The 25,351-nt window shown below is 42.6% G+C and overlaps 2 protein-coding genes across 5 annotated transcripts in view; one reads left to right on the top strand and one right to left on the bottom strand.

The window, feature by feature from the left end:
* Positions 1–1,370, top strand: part of CFAP92 (cilia and flagella associated protein 92 (putative)) — a 99,319-nt gene extending 97,949 nt beyond the window's left edge. For all 3 annotated transcript variants that reach the window (XR_008315818.1, XM_053294370.1, XM_053294372.1), the window contains one exon: positions 443–1,370. The gene's annotated coding sequence lies outside the window, so the exon portion shown is untranslated. The remainder of the gene's footprint in view (positions 1–442) is intronic.
* The window catches only part of ACAD9 (acyl-CoA dehydrogenase family member 9), a 41,357-nt gene that overhangs the window by 1,641 nt on the left and 14,365 nt on the right, over positions 1–25,351 (bottom strand). For both annotated transcript variants that reach the window (XM_053294373.1, XM_053294374.1), the window contains 13 exons: positions 23,212–23,312; positions 19,432–19,510; positions 18,809–18,983; positions 16,951–17,024; positions 16,289–16,364; positions 15,110–15,180; positions 14,336–14,455; positions 13,491–13,619; positions 2,867–2,946; positions 1,727–1,853; positions 1,556–1,633; positions 1,020–1,148; positions 91–163 (listed from right to left, as the gene is read on the bottom strand). In XM_053294373.1, the coding sequence (XP_053150348.1) occupies positions 91–163; positions 1,020–1,148; positions 1,556–1,633; positions 1,727–1,853; positions 2,867–2,946; positions 13,491–13,619; positions 14,336–14,455; positions 15,110–15,180; positions 16,289–16,364; positions 16,951–17,024; positions 18,809–18,983; positions 19,432–19,510; positions 23,212–23,312 (1,312 nt within the window). The remainder of the gene's footprint in view (positions 1–90; positions 164–1,019; positions 1,149–1,555; positions 1,634–1,726; positions 1,854–2,866; positions 2,947–13,490; positions 13,620–14,335; positions 14,456–15,109; positions 15,181–16,288; positions 16,365–16,950; positions 17,025–18,808; positions 18,984–19,431; positions 19,511–23,211; positions 23,313–25,351) is intronic.

Genomic DNA, 25,351 nt, shown 5'->3' with positions numbered 1-25,351 from the left:
GTAGTAACAGCACAGTGGATTTTCTACATAGTTATTTAAGCAAGTATGTGTCTTAATATAAATAAAATGTTAGAAATTTGTAACACTTACATTTTGCTAACTCTGCCAGTGCATAGTTATTCTTGAAAGCAGCTTCAGTGCAGAAAATATTGGCAAGCAGCACCTAGGAAGCCAGTTAAGCCATGAGTAGTTTGAAATGATTTTGTATTTAATGCTTTGCTAGAATGTAACCTTATGCAAAATCTATTCCTGTATGGGAACTCAAATGCCAGAGAGCATGCAACATCCACTTGTTCAAGTTTTGTTTTAGCTACACCCTGTTACTTGTCCAGGAGGCAAGAACTATCTATTTATTTAACATTTATATACCTCCCAAAATGCAAGACTCTGTGTGTTTCCAGTTTTTCAAAAAAACTAACAGTTTTTTCCCTTTTATCCACAGTTACTGTTGCCCCAGAGCTGAGTGATTCTAACAGACCTTTCACAAGAGTCCTTAACACTTGCGGCTACAATTAGTTTTATATTATAGCCAATACTGAGCAAATTTAAGCACATTTGGGGGATTGTACAATAATCTGTTATACATAGTTCAATATTGACACACAGTTGTTCTAGGTGCTCTTGGGAGATAATCATCATTACCCTGGGAACTCAAGTTAAAAGGCCATCTAGCCCACAGACTCTGCACTATCTAGTACTCAGACAAACCACCTTTGATGGAGGTTTAATTTAGCTATCATGTTTAATAAGAGATACCAATTTGTCAAGGATGTGCATAAAGTCTATGCTATTACCCCATATTATGCCACTATAACTTCAAAATAAGGAAAGAATCTGGCTTTCTGGAAGATCCTTTTGCTATAAAACATGCTGCTTTTCTTGCAAAGCCAAATATGTCTCAAACTGTTGCCAAGTTTAAAAATACCCATAAGTTATTCTACATTTTCCCATCTGTCTGCTTAATACATTATTCATGTTGCATCACCACTTTAGGTAGTTCTATACACAGATGCACTCACCTCATGATCATGATTGCGCAAACCAATACTGATAGATCGGCTAGCTCTGGAAATCACGGCTGTCATTGCATACAGATTAATGAGGATGTCTGCCACTCTCTTAAGAACCAGCTGCTCATCCACAATAGTCTAACAACACAAAAACAAAACACAGCCCCCAATAACTTGCCAGTTTACTAGTCATCATCCGGAACTGGCTAATGAACAAGAGTGCATGTTTTAGAAGATCAAAGCAGCAATGCCTGTTTGCCAGTATCCATATCCATGTAGGTGGGAATTAAAGAGTTTGTGTCCTTTTAGATTCTGTACATCCATTCAAGCTATTTAATAAAGTCTTCAATTACTCCCCCATCCTAGCACATAATCTTTGTCTTCCATGATTCTTCTAACATGTATTTAAAAATTACTAGAGAGAATTTGAAATCAGGTCCCTTTAAAAGTTAGATTATTGTAGGAGGAAAACAGACCATGGTGAGTGGAGATGGAAGAGGAGGCGCCAAAAGATTGCAATTTAGCTTCAGCAACCCCCTGCTTACCTTGCCAAACCTCTTCAGCAAGCTTTCTACTGTAACTCCGAAATAATACACATTTTGTTCGAGTTTCTTGGCACTTTCCTGAGAAGTGGTAAAGAAAATTAAATGTATTTATGATTTAGTAGGCTGACAGTTATATTACACAAATATTTTCAGGAATGCCTAAGTACTTACTTCTAGACTGGGATGCACCACTCCATGTTTACCAACTAGTCCTAAATCTACTTTTCGGCCAATGGCATCACGTATGTTGTTTGCAAACAAAGCCAATGCCACGCCCACATTTCCCTTCTTGATTTCCCTGCAGGGTCAAAGATACATAGACTGCTTCAGCATGAGGCCACTTCCCAAAATTATTTTAAACTGTGGCATACTAACATTTTTTCTTAGAAATACCTGTTAATCTTTCCTCCCTCTAAATCGTATTCTTTTTTTACACAATTTGTTTGTCCCTCTAATGCTTCCCATTCTTCAAAAGCAGAAAGCAGCACCTGACCTCAGCTAGCCAGTTCAGTGGGCTAGTGTGGAAACCATGGATGATGAACACATATCCTCACACAGGGGATACTCCTCCTGGAAAACTTAGGGGTAACATGATAGAGGTCCATAAAAGTATGCATGATGTGGAGAGTGGATAGGGAGAATTTCAGGGGTCAAGCCATGAAACTGATCACCAAGAAATTTAGGGGGGAAAGGATGTACTTTTCACAGAATGCATAATTAACCTATGGAATTATTTGTCTTAAGATATGGTAACAGCCACCAGCCTGAGTAGCTTTAAGAAGGGTTTTGATAAATTTATGGAGGACAAGTCTATTCGTCTTAGGCCACCTCCAGTCCAAGAGGCAAGATGCATCTAAATACCAGTTGCAGGGAGTAACAGCAGGAGAGAGGGCATGCCCACAGTAGAATCTGGTGGGCCACTGTGTGAAACAAGATGCTGGACTAGATGGACCTTGGGCTTGATCCAGCAGGGCAGTTCTTATGTTGACACCTACCAGCTGTATTTACTAGCAACAGCCATCAAGGGACAGCAGTCAAATCCCAACATTTCTGGAATCATTGCTACTGTGCAACATATTGCTTTCTCAGGGGTTCCATACACTCCACTGAAATGAACGTAGGTCACACAGCAGCAGTGATCAACCAACCAACTAGAAAGAACACCTTTTAGGTAGAAACTCTGTTTCTTCAGACAATTACATAAGAAAAAGGTCTTGATGCAACCCTTCCTTCTGTGTCTGTTGCCACCTACTAATTTTCAAACTGTATTCAATAATATTTCAGTTAAGACTATTTTCAAAAAGGACATACTTTATTTTGTCAGTTAATATTTTGCCTGCATACTGCATTCCTGTCAAAGCAATATACATTCGTAGAATTTCATTTGTTCCCTGAAAAAAGAAAAGAAAAATGTTTCATTTAGGCCACTTGCTTATGAATTTGCCAATCATAAATATTTACATGTTAAGTATAAGAATTATTTCCCTCAACAGGTCAAGGAAATATATTTAGATCTCAGAAGTTGAAAAACACAAACACCACTCTACCTCACTGTTACTATATCACTGTGAAAGTAGCCAACGCATACAGTATTTTCTTGTAAAGAAACATGGTTTACATAGCAAGAGGAATAAGAAAATGGTTCCCTGTCCTGAAATGAGATCATTGATGTAGAGAGAAACTCAAGGGAAACACCAGCAAGTCACTGGGAGGGATGCTATGCAGAAGGGCTGATTGAGAAGCAGGTTGTTTTCCCCCAGCTAAACATGCGAGAATCCTCTATCCTCATGCACATTTTATATTAGGAGGGGATTCAAATGCTAGACTGGGAAGGAATTATATGATCAATCTGATTGCTTTCTTCCAAGATTAAAAGATGGGTACAATTTTTCTGCCATTTTAAGGTCCAGTACTGTAATTCTGCAGCTTTCTGCACAGTTCTGGCGAGAAATGAATTAGATTCAGTGTGTTTATGACCAACGATCACCCAACAGAATTTATACATTGGAGCAGCCTTAAGTGGTTACCCTAGATTATGTAATTGTGTCTAGAGCCAGGAGTAAAGCTACTGTATAATTGAGCAGATGGGTTCAAAGAACCCAGACCCCCGAGCTCCTGAGGGTCCCTCAGCTCCACTCCTTCCTATTTTCTTTATTATCTCCCTCATGCCAAGGGGTGGCCAGAGAGAGGGGTGAACATGGGCCCCCTTTCCCCTAGCTACACCCCTGGTCTAGATGGTTCCTGAATTATACTGATTAGTTTTCTTGATATATTCCTGCCCTGATACTTTGTTTTTGAAGCCCCCTGTAGGTTATCTATGAAGGAAACTCTCCACTTAAACTCTACAACTGATATTAGGATCTCTCATGTAAGACAGAATGTATATTTGGAAAATGCAGTGCTGGAACTATTGCACACTGAAGAATGTCAAAGATTATGTAGTTATCTCCTGGCAGCAAATTTTCCAAATATTTTTTTGAGACCAATATAATAAACTTACTCATTTGTTAGCACTGACGTATTAAATGTAGGAGGAAAGCACCCTATCAAACAAATTCTAAACCATGGTTTGATGGAATGTGCTGAGAACAAAAAACCCTTCACTATGAAAATTAAATTGAATAGAAAAAGGGATTCAGCTGTTGCTCCACATGAGAGAACCACCACTCTGAAATGCCCCTTTGCCTTAGCAGGGGTAACTCGACTTGCACATGTCCACAACTGAATTACTATGGATCAAAAATCCCAAGCTAATTTGGGTGCTAGAAGAAGCCTTTTTGATGTTGCTAGTATTAAACGAAGGGGAAATAGGAAACCCTTGACTAAGATTCTCCCACAGCTGACTTGCAGGGCTGAGGTTTGAGGTTTGACTTGGGGTGTGCACAAATCTTAATTTTTGCATGTGTGCAATTTGCTTTACTAGTGAATCAAACCAATGTGATTCAACAATGGATTCAACTCATTGTTGAATAACCCCAGAGAATAATTTGTTATGGGGCATCTAACAAATAAAGACGACAACAACAACTACTACTACTGTTCCCCATGAGTATGTCCTAGGGACACCAAAGTGAGTTGGGTGGTAGGGCATGATGCAACCTATCTACCACCCAATCCACAAAGCAATGGGGCAATTTTTAATGAAATTTTGAATTTTACTAGTAGATCAAGGAGTATGGGTGAGTGCCTGCCAGGGACACCACCCTGCTGGACCTGGAAGCAGTAGTAATAGTAGCGTTGCTACTAGGGGTGGAATGCACACTAGCCATTAGGGGTGTGCATGAACCATTCAACCAGTTTGTCTCGAAACAGGCTGATTCAACGGCTTGATTGGGAGCCATGGGTGGTTCCAGCCTGGTTCGGGTGGACTGGGGGGAGGCTAGTGCAGCTGCCAGCTCCACCACTCATCCCCTCAGTGCAACCCATAGGCTAAGCACATGCCACAATGCCCCTTTAGCATGCCAGTGCCACAGTTCCAGCCTCTACGGTGTACTAATTAGGGATGTGCACAAAACCAGTTTGCCCGGTAAGGTTTGAATTCAAACCAGGTTCGAACCAGGAGGGAGACATTCGGTTTTGCTCAACCCCCCCACTGGTTCGGTTCAAACCGTTTCAAACCTCCCAAAGTGAGTGGGGTGGTAGCTGGCACCCATGGGTGCCTGCCACCCAACCCCCAAAGCAATCGGACACTCCTATGATTTTTAAATGAATTTTTGAAATTTATTTATTCTCATTAGGGTATAATGGGACCTGAACCAGCCCATTATCCCCTATTGTGGAGCACCTAGGGGCACAAAAGTGGGATGGGTGGTTAAAGTATTTTTGAATTCCCCATAGAGAATAATGAGGATTTCATCAAATGTATAGCTTCACATTGGGGGGAAAGGGGTGGCCTAGAGAGGAGTGTGGTGGGTGGTAGTTCCCAAGGGGGGCAAGGAAGCTACCAGAATTATTTGAAAGGAATTGGGCAAAGGGCTGGTTTTTAAGGGATTTTTGAAGTTTATGCGTCTTTAAAGTTTTTCTCCCTAAGGAAGAATTGAGGTTTCAGCAGCCCCATAGCTGCACTTGGGCGGTGGGTGCTGGTATAGTTCACAGAGGGTGCCAACTGGGTTTTGTTTTTTTCTGAAGTGTTCTGAGTGTGGATTCTCTGGTAGCATATGAGATTTTCAATGACAAACCATGAATCCACTCTCATTTGCTACCAGAGAATCTACACTCAAAACACCTCAGAAACAACAAAACCCTGTACCTCATGGGTTAGCAAAATGCATTAAAAATTGTAGGAGTATCTGATTGCTTCGGGGTTTGGGTGGCAATTGGCACCCATGGATGCTCCACAATAGGGAATAATGGTCTGGTTCGAGTCCCATTATACCCGAATGAGAAAAAATAAAAATAAATCTCAAATCATACATGTGTCCGATTGCTTTGGGAGTTGGGTGGTAGGCACCCATGGGTGCCAACTACCACCTCACCCACTTTTGGAGGTCCAAACCGGTTTGAATTGACACCCCCCCCCCCCGTTTGGTTTGAATTCAAACCTGCAGCTCGAACCTGATGGCTGGTTCGGTTTGAATTCGAACCATCAAACTGGACCGGTTCAAATTTGAACTGGTTTGCACATCCCGCCCTTAGGCTATGAGCTGCGCCAAGGGGATGGGAGCGGTGGCACCAGCAGCTGCAATGGCTGGGTAAGACCCTTTAAATACTTCTTTTGTTGCCCCTCTCCTTAGCTCCTCAGGTTCACCCACCCCATAAAGGGGTGTATGTAAAGGGGAATCCTCACTGGATGCACCTTTACAAGTATCAGCCTCTCGAACTGCCAAACTTTCAGTCAAATGGACTCGACCAGTCAATTCGACCAAAAAAGTACGGAACTGCATGGTTTGGTTCGAGTTTGAATCGTGATTTTTGGGTTGTGCACAGCCCTACTAGCGGTAGGCACTCCAGCACCCTCCTCCTGGTTGCAGCCAAGTCGCCTCTCTTCATCTAACCTCTGCAACCAGGAAGTCCATCCAGCTGGGCAGGGGTGACTGCTTTGCCCTTCATCCTTGGATCACATGGGTAGGACAGAACATGCTCTGGTGATGAACCCAAGATGCTGTGAGCCGAAACACCAGTCCTCAGCCAACCAACCAAGGTGATTTCTGCATGGTCACCCATTGTCTTCTTGAGGAGAAGAGCAGCAGGCAAAGACTGGCTCATTGTTGCTGTCTTGGCACACAAGCTGTTTGTGGCAACACAGAATGACTCAAGTGTCAAGACAATCTTGGAAAGCAACGCTCAGTCCGCGTTGGACAGGTCACACACTCCCAAGCCGCACCTCTTTGCCAGGGTGTGGATGGCAGTCTTGCTCCTGCAGGTGCTGGAGCAAAACAAAGGTGGAGTTCCACCGGGTTGGAACATCCTGAGGGATGCTCCTGCCCTCACCAGTGTGCCGTGAGGGACAGGAAAACAGCATGGTTCCCTCTGGGACTGTTCCACAATTCTGCAGTAAAGTACATGCTGGTGCCATGTCCTGCTGCACACAGCAGCCCTGACATGACCTGCCTGCATGGCCAAGACAGAGAGAACACCACCTACCTACTGAAGGTGGTGCATGAGGGGATTTGGTTGTCTGAGCAGAAGCTGGCGTTCACCACTTGGAATGGCTGATCGTCCAAAACAAACATCTTGGCAATAGCCCAGGTGGTGAGTTGAAGCTCTAGGCTTGCTCTCTGACAACACCCACTGCACAACCAACTTCCTCTGCTTGGGAGCAAAAGGAGGTGCTTTGCTTCTGCTAGCCGAGGACACACCAAGCCTATGGCTGCCATCAGGAACAAGGACACCCGGTGAGACCACTGCACATGCTGTAACATCCCCGTATTCCCAGACACTTGGGGTCCTTATCTCTGCTGACCTGTGTCCTGCAGCGGGTGCAGACAGTGTGGAGTGGATCATCGAGGACCTGCCCGCTACTTCCACCTCAGCCACTACAGGCAGCTGTGCTGCCAGGCAAGGCTGCACTGATTAGATGAGCCTATGTGCAACTGCTTCAGTGGGACAGATGATTCGGGGAGTAGGCCCCACTTGCTGTTGCCCAGCACAACCAGCAACACTGCTCACTCCCTCTGCTTTGCACCCTCCCAGACATCTTAGGGTGTTTTGTTTTTTTAAATTTAAGCCCTTAACCTGGGGCGGGGGGGCGGAGAGGAGAACTATCTTTAAAGGGGTGTGGGGTTGGGGATGGTGTATTTATGCTCTGTCTGCCACACACAGTGCTACCTATAGAAATGTGGTGTACAGAGACACGGTTAAAAATACATATATGTTCTCAGAAATAAAGCAGCTACCTAATCCCTCCCTTCCACAAACCACTAGAGCAATGTGGTGGGATCTCACCTATCTGGTGCCTTTGGTTAGGGGCCTCCAGGGGCATCTTTGACTAGAGTCTTCAAGGACTAGAGTCTCTCAGAGGCACTCTTGGGCTGGGCAGATACCACTACTCGACAGCTGGGGGGAAGGCAAGTGGGTACCATTCAGGTGCCCACTCACCCACAACAGGTACAGAGGGAGCCTGGCAGGCTGGGCACCACACACCAGGCAAACAACCAAAGCACACACCAGGTTTAGGCAGGCAGCACACAGAGAGCAGCAGGGCTGCAAAATAAAATAAAAAACCCACATCCACAGCACACCCCAGTTATTTAGAAATAAATGAATAGAATTTCAAGTAGGACCCAGTTAAAGGCACTGCTACTGCTGGAAACAAGTGGGGTGGGGAGGGGATAAAGCTGTTGGCATTGGCAGGCACTGCAATTAAAAGGTTTTTTTAAAAAAATTTAAGGGAAAGAGAGCAGGCACTGTGTTTCTCCACTCACTGCTGGGGCAGGCAGGTGGGCCCAGACCACAGTCTCTCGGCTTTCCTCAGTGCTACTGTAGTCTCTCTCTGTCTATATCAGAATTCTCCACTACTCACCTAAGGCACAAAAGCAATAGCAATAGCACTTACATTTATATACCGCTCTATAGCTGGAAGCTCTCTAAGTGGTTTACAATGATTTAGCATATTGCCCCCAACATTCTGGGTACTCATTTTACCGACCTCGGAAGGATGGAAGGCTGAGTCAACCTTGAGCCCCTGGTCAGGATCGAACTTGAAACCTTCTGGTTACAGGGCGGCAGTTTTTACCACTGCGCCACCAGGGGCTCATTATATAGCTCTCTCTGCCTCCAAGAAGCCCCTTATATATGTTTTGAAACTCTTTCCTTTGGCCTCTCTCCCCCCCCTCCTCCCAGCCAATGGGGGTACAGTTGCCCCTGCCAATACTAGATTTGAAAGACAACTAACCAACCAACCAAGGAGATCTCAAGCTAATCAGAAGCCAGTGCCAGGAAAGGAATCAGTGATCAAAAAACGTAGAGACAATTGTACGCACTGAGACTGCGTACAATTCTGGTCACCACATCTAAAAAAAGACATTGTAGAACTGGAAAAGGTGCAGAAGAGGGCAACCAAGATGATCAGGGGCCTAGAGCACCTTCCTTATGAGGCAAGGCTACAACACCTGGGGCTAATTAGTTTAGAAACAAGACAACTGCAGGGAGACATGATAGAAGTCTATAAAATCATGCATGGGGTGAAGAAAGTGGATAGAGAGAAATTCTTCTCCCTCTCATATAACACTAGAACCAGGGGTCATCCCATAACATCGATTGCCAGGAAATCTAGGACCAACAAACGGAAGTACTTTTTCACACAACGCATAATCAACTTGTGGAATTCTCTGCCAGAAGATGTGGTGATGGCCAGCAACCTGGATGGCTTTAAGAGGGGTTTGGATAACTTCAGAGATTATCATCGGCTACTAGTCTGAGGGCTATAGGACACTTCCAGCCTCAATGGCAGGATGCCTCTGAGTACCAGTTGCAGGGGAGTAACAGCAGGAGAGAGGGTATGCTTTCAACTGCCCGTGGCTTCCAGCAGCATCTGGTGGGCCACTGTGTGAAACGGGATGCTGGACTAGATAGGCCTTGGGCCTGATCCAGCAGGGCTGTTCTTACCTATCTATCTATTTAGAAAAGGACAGCAGGCAGGGTTCTGCAAAGAGAGCAGTTGTGATGGAGGAAAGAGCCCCTCCAGGAGAAGGAGGTTGCCATTGTGTGAATTAGATGAGGAAAGAAGATGAACAAGATCTGTTAACTCAGGGAGGGGTGGGGAGAGAGAGAATGAACAAACATGAAGGGAGGGAGGAGAAAGAGTGGGGAAGAGTAAGTGGAGGAGAGAAAGAGAAAAAGAAGGGGGGGGGGAGAGAGACAGAAGGAAGGGCAAGGGATGGGCCCGAGCCTGTCAGCAGCCTGAGGGGAATGAGCGGCCACAGTGGCACCAGCAGCAAGGAAGGGTCCAGTCAACTACTGCTGCTGTTTGGGGCTACCCAGGCCATTGGTGCGGGCAGGCGAGGGACGGGCCCTGACCTGTCAGCAGTCTGAAGAGTACGAGCAGCCATGGCGGTGGTGGCAGTGAGAAGGGCCCAGTCAGCCACTGCTGATGCTACTGTGGAGAGGAGCAGGAGTTGGGCTTTGGTGGGGAGGTCTCTGGGCATAGGAGACTGCAGCTTGGCCAATAGGTGCTGGCAATGCTGCAGCTGCGAGGGGGATGGAATAAAGGGATGGAGGAGGAGCAGCAGGAGTGCAGCTCAGGAGAGGGTGGGGAGATCTCTGAGGTAAGGGGGGACTGTGTCAGGAGTGAGGGGAGCAATCAAGTACTAGAGTGCAGATGCTCTGCACAGGTTAAGCTACTTTATTATATTGTTCTTTGTATTCTGAATCAAAAGGAGAAAATTATTTTGAACCCAATAAGGGACATGACTAATGTTAATGAAAAAGCCAGAACTATATTTTTACTGATTAACCAAGATAAATTTGGGACAGACTGAGTAGCTGCATTTGCAGCAGCTGCCACTACTCACCTACAATTGAAATTAATGTGGTGAACTGTAAAGATACTGTATGCAGTGCTCACTTTCCATATTTTGCTCTTAAAAATTTTAGGGGAAGACTAGCATCGTCTTAGCATACTTATAAAGAGAATTCACAGCACCCTTAATCACTGTAAACCTTTCTTGTGTTTTTAGCCTACTTTCCAGTTGGCTTATGAGATCACTCGGCATTCTGTGAGTCCATGTGTGTGTCCTCCCCTATCAATTTCACAATGCCTGGACCAATATGAACCAAATCAGGTACAGTTGTAGGGACACATAGAGAGCTGTAGACATAGTTTGTGATGATGTCATCGACCTCAATTCAAGATGGCAGATGCATAAACCTTTGAGGAGCAAATGAGCCAACTTGTGAACCGCCTAACCAATTTGAACCAAACTTGATACAGCTGTAGGGATGCCCCAATGGGGGAGTTGTGATGTCATCCACCCTGATCCAAGATGGCAGGCGTGTGAACATTTGAGGTGCGTGCATTAACCTGAGGACTGCCTAACTGATTTGAAACAAGTGAGGTACAGTTGTAGTGAATGACATACAGGGACACCTCAATGGTGTAGTCTGTGATGTCATCCACCCCGATTCAAGATAGCAGACACGTGAACATTTGATGCGCAAACGGTCTAACTTGTGGACCTAGATTTAAACAAATTTAGTCCAGTTGTAGAGAAAGTGAAAGGAAAGTAGGCAGATTTAGTTCTTACTAGAACAACTTATTATTGTAAAAAATGCTACACTGAAGCCCTTACCAATCTATTCGCAGAGCAGTATATCCTGAACTACCTTCTGCTCAACCTTGGTTGAGCACATCACTTTTAGAATTTAACATTTTTCAATTTGAGCCAGTAAAGTCTGATGTCTAGCCCAACCATTAATTCATTTGATAGCTTTGAGCAAATTGCTCTCAATAAGCCTTGGGAATATATACAAATTAAAATATATATACTTTGGGTTGTAAGAATATATATAATAAAGACCATAAAGCAATCTGCACACAACACCACATTCCTAGCTACAGTTTGTCAACTAAAAACTACAAAATCTCAATCAGCACCTGGGTAACTGGGTGAATTAAATGAAATTTTATGCAATACCCATAGAAAAATGATCCAACTAGACACAGCAAATGTAGGCTAGTGTGACAGTTCTCTACACAAAATTATTCTGTATGGAAAATAAGAACTTGAAGCAGTTTTTCAAAATATAAAAAGCCACTTTTTCCTGCAATACACACCAAGAATTGAAATAATCAGTAAAGTAAGCAATACTTTACAAACATATTATATGACCATCTATGGAAGCTGAAGAAACAATTTGACATCTGTATAATTTGAAAGGAAAACATCCACATTTTAGAGTGCATGATTTTAAATTATAATAAAATGCTGACAGACTAGGACTACATTACACTTTTAGCAGGTGCTGCTTAGCAATTAAAGCTTTACAAATGAACAGATGGCTGAACAACAAGCTAATTAAAATTATTACATACACTGACTAGGTATACCAAGTTAAACAGATGCATGTTACATAGTTGGCTATAATTATAAACAGGTTAAAGAAATTATAAACAGGTTCTCAATGGAAAAACCAGCCTTTCTGGATTGCTCCTTGGTTTCAGATCCAATATTATGAGTAAACAAGTAAGTAACTTTAGATTTTTCACCACTTCTGTCTCTCATTCTGTATCCCAACAGAATGCTGAATAAGAAGATTATGAAGTCACACTGGTCTTAGACTCCCTCAGGCAAGGTGATCTCCAAGATGCTAGCCTTCTTCAAAAATTAGATTGGGCTCTACTAAAGCTATCTGCTTCCGTTTCCCAATTATGTCCACAAATTTTCACCACTTTAACGTTATCCAATTTTAATCAAAGATTCACAAAACCCTTTGAATCAAAACTTTGCCCAAGATCACTTTATACTATGCATTTCTGAATCTTTTGTATTATGATTTCTGTTATGCATCTACAGAACCACCAGAGCTGGCAAAGCATACATCTTTTAAACAGAGTTCTCCACTGTAAGGCTTGCTTAAATTTGTTTTGGAAACTAAAACAGAATGTTTCCAAAGTGACCAGGTCAGTAGAGATGACCTGGAGGGAAGTGTACATATGCCATTTCAAGATGTACACACCAATCCACATGGTGTGCTCTGGCTGCTGTGATAAGGCAAACACTCTTTACACTGCAGCTGTGAGCAGTGGCATTCTGTGCCTCACCAGCGACGGAAAGCCATCTTTCATGCTCTACTTCCTAAGACAGTCCCCTTAATTTTTTATTTTTTTAAAATTCAAAACTGAATACTAGTTTGGTCACAGAATCCTAGCTACAGCATTCCAAACTCAATTATTCTAATATTCACATGTCAAATTTAAATTACAGAATCAAGAACAACCATTTGGAGTTAAATGCATATGGCTCCTGCCTTCACAAATTTAAATTAACTAAGCCATCACTGCAAATGTGCACAATTTTAAATACCTTCTGGATCTTGTATAGGCAACATTCTGGAAGCAAGACAATTCTGGCTGCTACTATCATGTATGTACTTAGCTTTCAATGCTAAACTTGTACATTTTGGGTTTGTTAATTTGCTTTCATATTATAATATCCTCCTTTATACCACAATGTCAGCCCAATACTCATTAACATGATACAAGTCCAACGTAAGTGAAGCCAGCTGAAGACACTCATTTCTACCATAAATGGACTATATACTGTTCAATTAGCAGTATTATTCACTGTTTAATAGATAACATTTTTATAATATTAGTACATAAAAGGGAAAAAAATTCCCCACAAATACTCCCACATCTCAGAAGATAGACAGGACTACACCTTTTCGGGGTGGCAATTCCAAGGCCACATAGGCAGCCCTTAGAATGTCACACAGTAGTCCAATACTCTGAACTGGTGACAATGCAACTTAATAGGAGAAGAATGTTTATACTTACCTCAAAAATCAGAAGTATTCTGCAATCCCGGAGATAGCGTTCATATGGATAATCTGTCATGTAACCAAGGCCTCCAAGAATTTGTAAGGCTTCACTCACACAAGTCCATGCACCTTCAGAACTAAACACCTGTCAATAACCATTGAAATAATCACAGTTATTCTTACAAGAATAGCCAGCATCTTCTTTTTAAAACTTGGGAATCTAAAAAAAGTTGGTTCCTAAGTTCTAGTCAGGGCCCATCACACATCAGTGTGTTCAAGAAAGTGAGCCCTAACTAGGGCTATGCAGAGGTAAGGTTAAGGCTCTGCACCTAGTAACCACTACTGAGTTCTCCATAACAAAAAGGTGCACCTGGTTTGGGGCCCTTCTAAGTATGTGTGGCTATGAATCAAAAAGGAAATCCATGAGCATCAATTTCTAACTATGCTGAAATACTTATCATAACTGATACCGACATCCACCCAGTAGATGGAACACTACAAGACAGAATTATCTGAATTATCTTGGATTACCTGCTATTCTACTTTCACCTTGAAGTTTCAGGTTATCATCACTAATAGCTCTCTTGACTCCTAGTATCTTCCCCCTGCCTCAACAATTGAAACATGAGCTCTCATTGCAACCAGATATCTTCAAATACATTCAAATAATGTATTATAGTTTTATTTTTAAAAAAACTGTCATGCAATCTACTTGAACAGATACAAGGAACAGTTAAGACAGCACATGGATGCATATGAAAAAGAAAGCACACTTCTCTCTACAGACATCCATCATTTGAGGATCATACTTAATCTTGACCACTAGTACAAATACCTGTAGCAAATCCATATAAAGCTTACTTTAACCATGGCTGCTTCAACTGAACAATCGGGAACCCCTGGTCTGTCCATCATCCCTGCAGTGAGGTAGGCCATGCTCTCCATTACATATGCTTTCCGAGCCATAAGGGCAAACTTTTCCTGATTTAAAATAAACACAAGTTTAAGAGATGCCATTCACATTTAAATGATTTTGGAAAAAGTGAAACTGCAGTTTTGCAATTACAACAATTCAGGAAGCTCAAAAGTCATTTATCATGGCCTTAAGATGATTAGTATTTGGTGCATTATCCTTTAAGTTTAGGAAGAATAATCAGTAATTTACTTTACTAATAACTTCTACCAAAAATAAGTAGACTTTATAGTTTTAAACCAGCTCCACAGACACTGGTTTGAAACCAAAGGTATCGTCTGGCTAGTGGAAAGCCTCTTCTGCTCAAGGGCAGGCTGTTTCTGATACAGCATGTTACATATGGCAGAGTGGGGCACAAATCAAGAGGTTTTTCTGTTTGCACAAGCTCTGTTTGATACCTTTTTATGGTCTACAAAGGTATCTGTGCTATACTACCACTTTATCTTCCTTATCACATTCCTCATACGGCAACACAACTCCCTATATTGTGGCTCTGCTCTGTGACAAGTCTGCTAGACCTCACAGTCCACCAAATATAGCTATTTGGATCCAATACACCATTATACACTGGCAGCAGCTTTTAACCCATTTTGAAATTAAAAATTTACCCTGAATTCCTCAGGATACAGATAAAATCAGATCAAAACAGAGTTTTCTGTTACCTGAATTAATCCAAATTCACTCAGCTTCTTATCAAACTGTTTTCTTGTACAAGCATATTCTGCTGTCATTTCTAAATAAAAGATTAGATCAGGCTGTAACTGACAAGAGATTTTGAAAATTTAGTCATTTGTTAAATAATATTTGTCAAGGCGCTTTAAGAGTTATTGTAACTGAGACTTGCACTCAGCATGAAAAGGTGCAACTTGTACTGCATCAGATCAGGATGCCACCTCTTGTGCCATCCTTGCCACACCAACTGTGTACATTTGCAACCTTGTGCTTTCTGACTTGATGCAGTTGTTCTTATGATCAGGCTGTAAGAGCTCTTTAGGTCAATACACCAACACTGAAGTTGTGATAACTTCTTACACTCTGCCTATGCCAAAGAAAGCACGGCTCAAGAATGCCAAGCAATGCTGGTAATTAATACACATTTCTCCTAGAAAGGAGCTAGCAGTCAGAAATAGTAGGAGAGCACAATTCACTTCTAAAAACATGCACTTATGGAAAGGAAGGCTTTAGGGATGCGAATGGAACTGGGTGGGGGAAGTTCAAAGGCGGGGGTCGGTCTTGAAGGCTGTGGAGGGTGCACTTACCCCTCCCTCCACTTTCACCCCACCGGCACTCCATTTGGAAACCTTCCTTTGGGGCAGCAGCATACCACCCTGCCGCCCCGTTTCTTCCTTGGCTAGAAGTACCCAGAGCGTATGTGCTGGGTACTTCCAGCCAAGGAAGAAACGGGGCGGCAGGGAGGTAGGCTGCCGCCCCGAAGGAGGCTTTCCAAATGGAGCACCGGTGGGGAGAAAGTGGAGGGAGAGATAAGTGGACCCTTCCCTGCCCTTAATGTCCGACCCACCCCCGGTTTTGAACCAGCAAACAGCTGGCTTTTCAAACCGGTTCATGCACATCCTTAGAAGGCTTGATCAAATGCACACTTATGTCACAGGCAAGTACGGACACTGGTGTTCATGGTAGTAAACACTGGAAGATCTGGAGTGCAGACAAGGGTTTATGATCAAGCAGCGGGCATACATCAGGGTGTCTCAATTGGCCACTTAATTGTTTACAGTCTATATAATACAGCATTAGCCTTTGCACAGAAGATAAGTTTCTTTTGCTAAAGCAGAACCAAGACAGAAATCTCATCCCACCCAGCAATATAGCAAGCTTCGTTTTACCTATCAGTTTTTTGAGCACTCCAGCAGATGCACTGCCCATGCTAAATCTTCCACTGTTGAGAATATTCATAGCAATCTGTAGTGAAGATAAACAGTCTTTGTTCAAGGACACTTAAAAAAGAAATTTGCACCCAGCCATCAGAAGCCCTTCCTTCTGCACAATGGACATCCACTTGATAAGTTAAATATTTGCTGCCTTTACATCATATTTGTCAATAGCTACTAAGGTCAATCTTGTGAGCTTCCCAAGAAGACACTTGCATTCCACTGTAGAAGCACTACTCCAGCTTTAAGAGATCACTATTTGAATAATAAAATGAAACCACATTGAACCAGAAAACCATCATTGCTGGACACAGCTGCCCTCTGTGCTCAACTTTACTTACTTGTTCCTTGATTTCAGCCTATTGCAGGTGTTTAAAAAGTTACTTGTTTTACATTATGTTAGTCTACAACAGCTTTAAATGTAAAAATGTATGGCTGGCAAACATGTTACCTTAAAAATATATATAGCTCCCCCCTTAATTTCCCCCAAACTGCTCTTTATCATCTATTAAGATTCTATCACACCAATTCCATTTCTTCCTTCTCACAGTGTGAAATTAATCTAAGTGTTATTAGGTACACTTAAGTGGCAAGTATAGTTATTTTCTGCTTCTTACCTTAAATCCCCCTCCTATTTCTCCAATAACATTCTCTATAGGGACTTTTGTATTTTCAAAATGCACTTCACAAGCTGTAAGAGAAAGAATGTGGGCTAATTTTGCTGTATTTGAATAGCTTTTTCAGTACAGAAACACACATTACTTTTTAGGACCTGAACAGAAGAACCGGGGTTTATGGTCTGGCAGTGAGCCCCTGAGGTCTCACAGATCTCTCTCCCTTCTGCTTTCTGGCAGTCTCCACCAACCTTCCCTTCTATCCATTGTTTTCCACCCCTGCTCCTCGAACCAGTTTTTCATGATCTGTAACCATCACCAGACCATGTTGCAGTGAAACCAGGTACATTCCTAAACTTACTCAGAGAATTCCAATTATACCAGAGTTTTCAAAGTGATTAAAGCTGGGTAGCGGGAGGCTGGGGAACAAGGCATGGCACACAGAACATAGCACTCTCCTGAGTCTAGCTCTAGGTTTCACTGCCAATTAGGTCTATCTTGCTAAGAAGCTTAATATAGTAATATGTATCACACAAAGCAGACAGGAAATGTAGAAACACCTATTTATTACAAAGTGTGAAGTGTAACTCAGCTAAAAACTATATTAGGAGTTCCAATATTGTTTGCATAGAGCTGCTGCTACAGAATTCTCACACTTGCTCCTGCATTACCTGTTGAAACTTTACAGAGGGAGAGGGAGGGAGGGAGGGAGGGAGGGAGAGAGAGAGAGAGAGAGAGAGAGAGAGAGAGAGAGAGAGAGAGAGATGCTAATTTCACCTATCACTCTAGGATTTCTGCACACTACATCTCCAAAATGACAAAACATTAAGTGAGAGGAAAGGTTGATGCAACACAGAAACCCCTGACTCCAAATGACCTGAAGTTTACAGGGTTGCAAATCACAAAGACTGATGAAGTGGGAACATATCCTTCTCATTCTTTAAAGTCTGGGTTATTGGTACTCTGGGCACATTTTCACTTGGACTACCATTATGGAATTCTGCATATATGAAAATCTGAAGTCTAGGTGCAAACAGAGAAAAAGACTTACATTCAACAAGTTGTTTTGGTAAGAACTAATCTGCCTACTTTCCTTTCCCTATATTTTTAATTGATAATTACCATCCTCACAAGTTAGGCCATGTCAGCCTTAAACATTCACATATACCATCTTGAACTAGGATGGATTACATCAACACAAACTGTGCTGCTGACATGTCCCTTGGTGTCACTCACTACAACTGCACCAAATTTGGTCCAAAGTGGTTAAGAGGCCCACAAGTTAGCAAACTTGCACTTCAAGGCGGTCCACAAATTAGCCCACCACACGTCTGCCATCTTGAATCAGGCTGGATGACATCATTACAAGTGGCACCCTTAAGCCTTCCCTACGTGTCCCCACAGATGTAGCAAATTTAGTTCAAATAGATTAGGTGGTTCACAAGTTAGACCACTTGCACCTCAAACGTTCATGTGTCCTTGAATCGAGGTGGACGACATCACCACAAACTACACCGTGGAGGTGTTCCTATCTGTCCCTCCAACTGCACCAAATCTGGTTCATATTGGTCCAGGCATTGTGAAGCTGATACAAAGTTGCCACACAAGGACTTACGCAGAACGCTGGATGATCTCATAAACTTACTTTCCTTAAGGAAAGCAGGTTAAAAATCGCTATTAGTGATTTGCAAAGTACATTCACCATAGTATATTTTATTTCACTTACAATTAAGAAGAGACCCATCTCGCTACCTGAGAAAATGTATCCAATTCCAAGAACCTGGATTTCCTTTCAGTTGACTATTTCCTTTCAGTTGACTATTAATTCAGTATTGTCCCAAGCAGTGTTGGGTATTCTTACTATTAGATCCCCGAATGCCCAGCTTGTCCTCTGGCTTTCCATTAGTGATTCCACCAAAAGCTCTTTCAACAATGAAAGCAGTAATTTTGTCTTTTACAGCACCATCTTTGTCAACGATTTCAGTCCTTGCAAACACGGTAAAAATATCCGCAATACCACCATTTGATATCCATATCTGAAATTGAAAAAGACAAACTTACTTTAGTTATGCTTGGAAGGCAAGGATACTTACTTTGCTCATTAATACAAGAACTTATTGGCAGATTTCCTGTTTTTCATCTTTCCAAATATTACTATGTAGGTCTTTAGTATGGATTATTTGGCTTTTAAAAGAAGGCCTGACATTTTTTCAGCCAAGGTTTAACATACAGCTTGGAAAACTAAAGAGTGAGAAACTCTGGTGGACAAAAAACCACCAGAGATATTATTGCTGCCAGGTTAGGCTTGTGTTCAAGGCTATTCATTATTTCTTTCTATGTTCTGAGAAAGTTTTGCTGGCTTTGGATCTTGTTTACTTAGCCACCATTCCATTAGACACAAAGGATCAGGCAGAAAAAAACACAGAAATACTAGGGATATGCAGAAAAAAATTAATGTAACCATGCTTTTCTGTGGATAAGTACCTTTGAACCATTTAGCAAGAAACTTTTCTTATCTTCACTCAATGTAGCTCTACTCTGGATGGATGCGGCATCACTTCCACTGAAATAAAAATAAGTTGAGTAAATAGGAACTTAGCCAAAGAATGCAATCTGAGACTGGATAGTAGTCCACACACCTGAAAGTAAATGAAGCTTTAAGTATTCACCAGGAGCCACTACACACATGACTATTCTGGTTTCACTTTATAAAAATGGCTTCCTAAATTGCTTTTGCTGCAATTGTGCCAAACCCTTTCAAAAGTTAAGTTGAATGTCAGTTTTGTTTAGTACATTTATAATCTTTAGAAGAGTTGTCTGCAAGTACCTACCCACACAACTTACAAGCTTAATAAAAATATAATGTAAATGGGAGATCAAGTCCAATTTATACTATGTACAACATTTAGTCATAATTAAAATTGCACAAGATGAGGTAGGTAACACTCAGATATCACTTAATGTTAAGGAACACAAGTTCAATAAATGAGATAAATGACCTCAGAACAGTGGTACACATGCTGGTAACCTCCAGACTTGACTACTGCAATGCGCTCTATGTGGGGCTGATTTTGTATGTAGTCCGGAAACTGCAGTTGGTACAGAATGCAGCATCCAGCTTAGTCTCTGGATCATCTCAGAGAGACCATATCATTCCTATACTAAAAGAACTACACTGGCTACAGATAGGTTTCTGGGCAAAATACAAAGTGCTGGTTATAATCATCTGGTTAAGGTTGGACTTACAACCACTTCCCACCTCCGCAGGGGCGAGGGGCCTATTAGAATGGTCTGCCCGAAGAGGTTATTGGATCCATTAAGATTCCAAGAAGCCTTGGAGGGATTTAATGTTGGCTTTGCAGGTGATCCTGTTGATGCCCTGGTTGAGAATTGGAACAACTTGCTCACCAGGGCAGTAGACATGATTGCTCCCAAGCGTCCCCTCTGACCCGCTTCAAAATTGGCCCCTTGGTATACAGAAGATCTATGGGGGCTGAAATGGCAAGGTAGGCGACTGGAGCGCAAGTAGAGGAAGACTCGACTCGAATCCAACAGATTGTGACATAGAGCACATCTAAAGATCTATGCTCAGGCAATATGTGCGGCAAAGAGGCGGTTCTTTTCTGCCCGTATTGCCTCTGTGAATTCACGTCCAGCAGAGTTGTTCAGGGTTGTGATTAGTATCTGCCCCCCTTCCCTTGAACCAGAATTTTGAGTCATCAGTTACCCGCTGTGATGTGTTTAAAGAGTTTTTCGCAGATAAAATCTCTCGGATTCGGGCCAACCTAGATGGAGACTCCACAATTAATTTGATGTCTGAGCTGGAGGTGCCCAACGACTCCTCTTATGTGATTTGACTGGATCGGTTTCAGTTTGTTACTCCTGAGGATGTGGACAAGCTGCTTGGAGCGGTGAGGCCTACCACTTGTTCTCTTGACCCTTGTCCAACATGGCTTGTTTGATCTAGCAGGGAGGTTGTTGTAGACAGCCTGGTGGATATCATAAATGTTTCTCTGAGGGAGGCCAGGATGCCTCCTTGTCTTAAGGAGGCAATCATTAGGCCTCTTCTAAAGAAGCCTGCATTAGATCCCTCGGAGTTGAGCAATTATAGGCCTGTTTCCAACCTCCCATGGTTGGGCAAGGTAATTGAGAGGGTGGTGGCCTCAGCTCCAGGCAGTCTTGGAGGAAACTGATTATCTAGACCCATTTCAAACTGGTTTTCGGATGGGCTATGGGGTGGAGACTGCCTTGGTCAGCTTGATGGATGATCTCCAATTGGCAATTAACAGAGTAAGTGTGACTCTGTTGGTCCTTTTAGATTTCTCGGCGGCTTTTGATACTATTGACCATAGTATCCTTCTGGAACGTCTGAGGTCGTTGAGTGTGGGAGGCACTGTTTTACAGTGGTTCCGCTCCTACCTCTCGGATAGATTCCAGATGGTGTCAATTGGAGACTGTTACTCTTCAAAATCTGAGCTTAAGTATGGTGTCCCTCAAGGCTCCGTACTTTCTCCAATGCTTTTCTACATCTACATGAAACCGCTGGGAGAGATCATCAGGGGATTTGGAGCTGGGTGTTACCAGTATGCTGATGACACCCAGATCTACTTCTCCATGTCAACTTCTTCAGGAGCTGGCATATCCTCCCTAAATGCCTGTTTGGAAGCAGTAATGGCCTGGATGAGGGAGAATAAACTGAAGCTGAATCCAGATAAGACGGTGGTACTTATTGTGCGGGGTCAGAACTCTAGAAACAATTTTGATCTGTCTGTTCTAGATGGGGTCACACTTCCCCAAAAGGAACAGGTTCGTAGTCTGGGAGTACTTCTGGATTCACACCTCTCCCTGGTTTCTCAGGTTGAGGCAGTGGCCAGGGGTGCTTTCTATCAGCTCCGGCTGATACGCCAGCTGCACCCCTTTCTCGAGATCAATGACCTCAAACTGTGGTACATCTGCTAGTAACCTCCAGACTTCACTTTTGTAATGCGCTCTACGTGGGGCTGCCTTTGTACATAGTCCGGAAACTTCTATTGGTTCAGAATGCAGCAGCCAAACTGGTCTTTGGGTCATCTCGGAGAGACCATGTTACTCCTTTACTGATGGAGTTACACTGGCTGCCAATAGGTTTCTGGACAAAATACAAAGTGCTAGTTATAACTTACAAAGCCCTAAACAGCTTAGACCCTGGGTACCTAAAAGAGCATCTTCTTCGTTATGAGCCCCTCCAGCCATTGAGGTCATCTAAGGAGATCCATCTCCAGTTACTGCCAACTCATTTGGTGGCTACACAGAGACGGGCCTTCCCGGTTGCTGCCCTGATGTGCTCCCTGCTGAGATACGATCCTCCCCATCTCTGGCAATTTTCAAAAAACACCTGAAAACCCTTCTTTTCACCCAAGCTTTCTCAGCTTCCTAAATTGTGGGGGTTTTAATTTCTGGTTTATTTTACAATTCAAAACCCGATTTCGGGGTTTTTAATCACTGTAATTGTTGTTTTAAAATGTTTTTAAATTGTTAATTGTTATATTGTTTTTAAATTTGTTTTAGCTCTTTACTGTTTTAGTGGTGTGTTTGTAAACCACCCTGAGCCATTTTGGAGGGGTGGTATACAAATCAAATGAAATCAAATCAATCAATCAATAATAACCTATAAAGCCCATGACAGCTTGGTCCCAAGGTATTTAAGATAAAATCTTCTTCACTATTAGCCCCATCACCCACTGAGATCACCCAGAGAGGTTCATCTGCAGTTGCCAGCAGGTCATCTGGTGGCTACATGGGAATGGGCCTTCTCTGTTGCTGCCCCAAGACTCTGGAGTACTCTCTCTGCTGTAATAAGAGCCTCCTCATCTCTGACAACTTTAAAGAGTCCCTAAAGACTCATTTATTCACCCAAGCTTTTTCACTTGACTGTGGTTTTAAGGTTTTCATTTTTAATTTGTTTTATGTTGTAAACTGCCTAGAGATGAAAGTTTGGGGCAGTCTACAAATTTGAGCCAATCAATATAGGTGGCAATACAACAGTTACTATAGATCTTCTTTGAAATAATAATTAGCATTTATATAGTATTTTCAATTGACCTTCACTCATCTTAGGTCACTTTAATGCTTTTAACAATCCTGTAGGGCAGGTCAGTATTATCTCCATACCGCAGATGATGAGCTAGAAGTCCTTATGGCACAAGTTCAGATTCTGACCAGACACGTCTCGATTTGTGGTGCAGCCTCCTAGCTATAGTATACCTGAGCAACTTCTAATGTTACCTTCCTGGTTCTGTGAGACAAAATGCAGCAATATGTTCCCCAGATGCTAGCTTTGGTAGGTACTTTTTCTTTTGTTCTTCAGTGCCTGCAATAAGGATTCCCTGCCAAAGAGAAAAAAAGCAAAATGGACTTTTTAGTAATGTTCAGCTGGTAAAGGCAGGCAAAGCACTCTCACAAACCTTGGTTTAAAGGTTCAGGAGAAAGGTTAATGACTAAAAAATAACCTTTTAATAAAAGGAGAATTGCATCATCTTCACTCTTCAGTTAGGCTGGCATCAAGCTTTTTCTAGGGCAAAACACCAAGACTACAATCCTGTCTGTTTAGTTGATAGCAGCCAAGCATTTAGGAATCCAGGAAGGCAACCAGTCCCCTTTAGCCTTCTCATAACTGGAAGCTACAGTGTTTCTCTGCAGCAGGAAATGCTGCACTGGGGAAGAATTACTTCCTGTGCTCCCTGCTAACTGAGCAAAGAGGTACCTTTCAAAGTGGTGATTGTCTTATGTTTAGCAGGGGAGAGCAACTGGCTCCATCCAACCCCAGCACAGCATCCCTCCAGTGGCTGTTGCTGGTGTTTACCTTTTATATTTCATTTTTAGACTGTGAGCCCCTTAGGGTGAGAGAACCATCTTATTTATTTATTCTTTATTTTGCTATGCAAACCACTTTGGAAACTTGGTTGAAAAACAGTATATAAATAGTAGTAGTATAGACTATTAACACAGAATTACTAATCACAAGGAGGCACTTCCCTGGCACAGCATCTTTTGCTGCAGTCAAACACTATACTCGAGAAAAAGTATACTAAGGGCAAAAAACTAAAAAGTATTTGCTTTGGAAAAGCAACTCCAGGGTTCATTCCCCTAAATTGGTTTCCTGCCCCCCCAGTGCACCTGCGTTTAGATTTCCTCTCGTCAGTGTGCTGCTTCCCTTCTCCACTCCTGCCTTCCTCACCCCTCACTTTCACTTTCCCTCCTTTGGGGAGGAAGTTACAGAGAATTTCTCTGCAATCTAGTCTAAAAGGCTGATCGCTTCTCCTTTGCTTTGTTGTTCCCCTGTGCCTGGCCCAAGCCTTCTATTATGGTATTCCTGTCACCGGGGATTTAGTTGCTTAGAATATGAAAAACAACCCCCGCCCCTGCCCGCCTCAGTAACCTGTAGAGCCCTTATAGAAATGGGCAGGTCTTCAGAGGGTATAAATAATGCAAAGAAGCCACTCTCCTCCCCCCCCAACCCCACCTCCTTTTAAACGTTCTGGCTGGAAACTCCAAAGAGGGGAAGCAGCACTTGGGTGACTTCTGCAGCCATTTCTAGCACAGCACTTCACCCAACCCCAGGCTTCCTTGTAAAATGTTTGTGAACAATGAGCACCAGCAAAGAATTGCGCCTCTGTCCATCTGTGGAAATGGACAGAGGTGAGGAAAACATGGGGGTTAAAATGATGCAGGGCATTCTTGAAATCCATTCTTATAACCTATGTCCTGGCATAAGTTTTCACAAGCGAGGGGTGGGGGAGAAGCAGAGAAGAAAGATGATTTCTCTCTAAATTTTGAGCCCTGCATTTAAAGTTAAAATGGTGTGGGAAGGTAAGGAGTTAAAATGGTGCGGCGGAGGTGGGGGGAGGTAAGGGGAAACCTGCCTACTCTGCCCTGTGCTTTTATCTTCTTCCTGCTCATGGACCTGGACTCTTTAAAAGCCATTCTTACAACATATTTTTTGGCAGAAGTTTTCAGCAAGTGGGAGGGGGCAGAGAAGAAAGATGATTTCTCTCTTTCAAGCTTTGCATGTATATTTTGTTAGCGAGTGGCAGTTGATAAAGATTTCATTTCTTCTACAATTCTTGAAGCAAGTGTGTGCTGCTGCCAAGTCTGACTGACTTTTTTCAAACACAAAGACTGTGCTGTTTCAGCAGGTATTTGGAGTGTGGAAATTAATGTTGCCTGCCTGCTAGATTGAGTCCCATCCCACCTACCCACCCCTGATTTGTGCTGGCTTTAGCACCATCCTGCTGCATAATTGACTCTCTTGGTTAATATTTTAATTGCTATATTTGGTTTTAGTGTTGTGCCTTTCATGCCAAATATAGGTTTTTAATACTTCCATAAAACAAAATAAGCAAATAATGCTTAAATAAGCTGTACA

The sequence above is a fragment of the Hemicordylus capensis genome, chromosome 2 (assembly GCF_027244095.1).
Source record: "Hemicordylus capensis ecotype Gifberg chromosome 2, rHemCap1.1.pri, whole genome shotgun sequence".
Classification (NCBI taxonomy): domain Eukaryota; kingdom Metazoa; phylum Chordata; class Lepidosauria; order Squamata; family Cordylidae; genus Hemicordylus; species Hemicordylus capensis.
This window is presented reverse-complemented; position numbering and strand designations above follow the sequence as displayed.